The sequence below is a fragment of the Halyomorpha halys genome, unplaced genomic scaffold (assembly GCF_000696795.3).
Source record: "Halyomorpha halys isolate HHAL.00 unplaced genomic scaffold, Hhal_1.1 Scaffold282.1, whole genome shotgun sequence".
Classification (NCBI taxonomy): domain Eukaryota; kingdom Metazoa; phylum Arthropoda; class Insecta; order Hemiptera; family Pentatomidae; genus Halyomorpha; species Halyomorpha halys.
The window spans coordinates 375,975-381,231 of NW_027110990.1; the positions used below are offsets into that span (position 1 = coordinate 375,975).

General features: G+C 29.2%; 1 protein-coding gene across 1 annotated transcript in view; it reads left to right on the top strand.

The window, feature by feature from the left end:
• The window catches only part of LOC106680716 (ATP-dependent translocase ABCB1), a gene marked incomplete in the record, with an annotated part of 71,439 nt that overhangs the window by 63,631 nt on the left and 2,551 nt on the right, over positions 1 to 5,257 (top strand). Inside the window, 3 exon segments of the mRNA XM_067049081.1 lie at positions 2,383 to 2,539; positions 4,290 to 4,484; positions 4,592 to 4,795. Coding sequence (XP_066905182.1) covers positions 2,383 to 2,539; positions 4,290 to 4,484; positions 4,592 to 4,795 — 556 coding nt within the window.

Consider the following 5,257-nt stretch of genomic DNA (forward strand, 5'->3'; position numbering starts at 1 on the left):
ATTCTATTTTGTAAAATTATTCATTTTATGTTATTCTGTTTATACTTTCTTTTTTTATTTTCTATACTTACTGTGGTTGTTATCTCGTTCTGTTCTTAGCCCTGAAGAAGTCTAGAAACTCTAGCCGAAACGTTGGCACAATTAAATAGGTTGCACCAACTTATTTGTGTTTCACTTTGACCACACTCCCAACCATCTTCTCCTCGTACAATATATTACTTTTGGACAAATTTTAAGATTGTTTCATTGATTTCAGGATATCAATGGAAACATTGTTTTTCAAGATATCATATTCTCGTATCCAACAAGGGACAACGTGCAAATTCTTAAGAAGTTGAATCTTAAGATTGAAGCAGGAAAGACGGTAGCTCTTGTAGGAGACTCTGGTTGTGGAAAATCTACAATCATCTCACTTCTAGAGCGGTTCTACCTTCCTAACGGAGGAAAAATAGTGAGTTTGAATATTAGTTTCTTTTGAAGATTCCTATTAAAATATAAAATATGAACTATTTTAATCCTTTAATGTATTTTAAGATACTTTGAATTATTATTGCTTAGATGATCGATGGAAATGACATCAATGACATTAATGTAAGATATTTGAGAAGTCAAATGGGTCTCGTGTCACAAGAGCCCGTTTTATTTGATATGACTATAAAAGAAAATATCCTGTATGGATTAGAAGAAGAGGTTACGATGGATAACATCATTGAAGCTGCAAAAATAGCAAATATTCATGACTTTATCATGAAGCTACCTCAGGTATTTCAAAGTTTTATCACTTTATGTTTTGTTTATTTTATTAATTTAATTGTTAACATATAAAGTATAGCATTGATCATCAATGTCATCTCTCGCCGAATACTGGAAACGTTCAGTTATATACACATAGAGTAAAATTGGAACTAGGAATAAATAATAACATAGTGGTGAGGGTTCAAAAGGAACCTTTACTAGCCCAAACCATATAGGTATAAAAAATAAAGGAAAAGAACTGTTAAGTTTTGGGATTATATTGTACATACATTTAAAAAAAGAATCCTTTGAAAATAAAACATACATATGTATAAATAAAAAAAAAAAAAAAAAGAACTTTATAAAACTTCAAACTATTGTAAACCCCTGGGCGGAATAGCCTGTATGGAGTTTTTTTAAAAGGGTTAAATGATATGTCTCATAGTAAATTAAGATTGTCCCTGAAGATGGCCGAATTGGCCGAAACGTTGGACGTGTGAATGAAATAAATGTTTTGAGACTATAATTTGGATAGTGTTTTTGAATTATTTAGTATATAATTATTTTGTTTTTCACAGTAAATAAATGTTTAAAAATTGTTGAGAGATGAAGTAATATTACTTTATTTTATTTTTTTCTTTCTTTGAATATTGTAAAAAAAAAAAAAAGGTATCTTTTCTTTTTTAACTGTTCACCACTGTTGAGCATTTTTGTTCTAATAAATAAATAAATTACAATAGAGTTGCAATTATCTGAAGCTCGTTAATCCTTTTTATTTAAGAAAATCATAAGAATTATAGTATTTGAACCTTACCACTGTTGTAAAATGATTTCAAAGCATTTCTCATTCCATTTCTCATTTTTTTTATTGATAGATATTATTTTGGTGTGTTTCATTGTTCATAATATAACACTAAATACAACTACATTGATAAAATTCAGTAAGGAACTAGGTTTTAAAATAGTTATGGATAAAACAAAATATCTGGTTAGCTGATGAAACCAGAGCAATTTCAGTCACGTAGGTATTTGTTGAAGTAGAAAGTTTTAAGTATTTAAGTTCTATACCAAGTAGAAAGTTTTAAGTATTTAAGTTCTATAATAAGTATAAAGTTTTAAGTATTTAAGTTCTATAGCAAGTAGAAAAAAAAAAAGAAATTGATGAGGAAATAAAAGCGAAGTTAAAGGCAGGAAATGCTTGTTATTTTCCAATTTTGAAATCGTTTAGCTCATGCCTTCTGTCCATTAACTTAAAAATTAGAATTTACAAAGCTACTATCCTTCCCACTGTTCTTTACGGTTGCAAAATGTAGCTTCTTACACTAAGAGAAGAGCATTGCCTTAAGATTTTTGAAAATACAGTATTGCTTAAAGTATTCAGACCAAAAAGGATAAGTTAATCAGAGAATTTAGTAGGGTAAACAACATCTGAAGAGGGAACTGTACCGAGTGTATATAATTCAGATTATAGCTTTACGGTGAGTAGGAAAGGATTGTAAGATTTTAGGGCTTAATAATGAACAGACCCGTAACATATTAGTAATTAATGAAATAATGAGTAGCATGCAAGGAGTCGGGATTGAATCTTCGGGTTGCCTAAGTCTTTATTATTATTTTATTGTTCATAATGTTAATATTTTTGTGTAGTATTGTGGCTGCACTCAGTACTGCATCCATGTTAGCTGGACCTGCCTTGATCCTGATGAGTCAATATCCAGCAGCCAGACAGGCGATAATTAGACTTTACAGAATCGCCTACACTAAAACTTCTGTTAAAGTATTGACAGATGAAGGAGCTAAACCTGTAAGTTTAAGTATCAATTATTAGAATAAATATTTTAATATTCAAGATTTATTAAAATAATTATAAGGAATTTTAACTATTTTTAGATCTGAAATGTGACAAGGTTTAAATGAATTGATTAAATATGAACTAGATATGAGAATTTATTTTAAATTATTAAACATTATTGACTCTATCTCAGGGCGGATTTTCTAGAAAATCAGAGCGCAATGACACCTAACTAAGTTAATAGCTACTTTTATGCGTAAATCCAATGTTGGGCAAAGTAACAAATTATTTGATTTTACTTGATGACTGATTATTCTAACATCTAAAGATGTTACCACTGACAGTAAGCAAAGAACTCTTCTAGTTTCCAGAATCCGCAGGCGATCCAAACAAAGAAGTATCTTCTTCTTTGTTTGTTACCAATCCTCAATAATCTATGCAAACATCAATTGTTGCATAACAGTTTTATGTTACTTTCTGTAATTTCTGATGTAGATTATTTTTTGACTTCTCCTCTTCTCCTATATTTTTTAATTTACTGTAAATATAGTCATGGCAGAAAAATAACAAAAAATAAAAATAATTTAATCCATCTTCTCAACATGGCAGTGATTCTACTAAAGAATAGCGCTGCCATCTTGACTACTTTGAATAATGTTTTTTGACTCCATATTTGGCTTGCTTTTTTGTTTAATAAAAAAAAATGAACAATATTGAATGTTAATACATCAAATAAAACATAACTAAAACTATTTATGTATAAAAAATAACTATTTATCGAAAAAGAGGATATTACAATTTCACTTCTTAAACTTTTTCTTACACATTTGTCGTCCCCCTCTTATATGCGTTTCCTCTTTTTAACTGTTGTTAAATATCCATCTTTCGGTACTTCGTTATTCGGTAATTCATTCGTTCGTATATATATTTTTAACTCTTCCAAAAACCATTTGTCGTCCCTCTCACACACTTTCTTCCTCTAAATATTTTCTACTTTTTATTTTTTACCCTCTCGTAACGTTTCCTCTTAAAAAACACTTAGTCATTCTTGTAACGGCTTTCTTAATTCAGAGTTTGCCGTTATTGGTGCACTATCCATTAGGCATTTGATTTTAAAGCTAAAAGGTTTGTTTTATTCTTTTTTTTTCTTTCCCCTTTCTTTATTTTACAACCCCTTCTTTTCTCCACTTTTATCTATTTTCCTTACCCACGTTATAAGTTATGTTCACTATATTATTATTGATGTTTTAAAAAAAAATTTTTTTTGCTATTCGTTTCTTATGGTATACTTTACTTATATTTTGCTTCTTATATTTTCTTCCTCTCAATTTTCTTTTTCTTTCCATATTTCAATTTTTAAATTATTAATAACTAATATGTTTATACTTCTTTGGATTATATAACTTCATTTTTATTTCATTTCCTTAATTATGTTATTTTACCCACTTTTTCAATTACCTATGTATACATTTTATTTCCCGCTTCTCTCATCACTTCATTTTATTAATTCTATTTTGTAAAATTATTCATTTTATGTTATTCTGTTTATACTTTCTTTTTTTATTTTCTATACTTACTGTGGTTGTTATCTCGTTCTGTTCTTAGCCCTGAAGAAGTCTAGAAACTCTAGCCGAAACGTTGGCACAATTAAATAGGTTGCACCAACTTATTTGTGTTTCACTTTGACCACACTCCCAACCATCTTCTCCTCGTACAATATATTACTTTTGGACAAATTTTAAGATTGTTTCATTGATTTCAGGATATCAATGGAAACATTGTTTTTCAAGATATCATATTCTCGTATCCAACAAGGGACAACGTGCAAATTCTTAAGAAGTTGAATCTTAAGATTGAAGCAGGAAAGACGGTAGCTCTTGTAGGAGACTCTGGTTGTGGAAAATCTACAATCATCTCACTTCTAGAGCGGTTCTACCTTCCTAACGGAGGAAAAATAGTGAGTTTGAATATTAGTTTCTTTTGAAGATTCCTATTAAAATATAAAATATGAACTATTTTAATCCTTTAATGTATTTTAAGATACTTTGAATTATTATTGCTTAGATGATCGATGGAAATGACATCAATGACATTAATGTAAGATATTTGAGAAGTCAAATGGGTCTCGTGTCACAAGAGCCCGTTTTATTTGATATGACTATAAAAGAAAATATCCTGTATGGATTAGAAGAAGAGGTTACGATGGATAACATCATTGAAGCTGCAAAAATAGCAAATATTCATGACTTTATCATGAAGCTACCTCAGGTATTTCAAAGTTTTATCACTTTATGTTTTGTTTATTTTATTAATTTAATTGTTAACATATAAAGTATAGCATTGATCATCAATGTCATCTCTCGCCGAATACTGGAAACGTTCAGTTATATACACATAGAGTAAAATTGGAACTAGGAATAAATAATAACATAGTGGTGAGGGTTCAAAAGGAACCTTTACTAGCCCAAACCATATAGGTATAAAAAATAAAGGAAAAGAACTGTTAAGTTTTGGGATTATATTGTACATACATTTAAAAAAAGAATCCTTTGAAAATAAAACATACATATGTATAAATAAAAAAAAAAAAAAAAAGAACTTTATAAAACTTCAAACTATTGTAAACCCCTGGGCGGAATAGCCTGTATGGAGTTTTTTTAAAAGGGTTAAATGATATGTCTCATAGTAAATTAAGATTGTCCCTGAAGATGGCCGAATTGGCCGAAACGT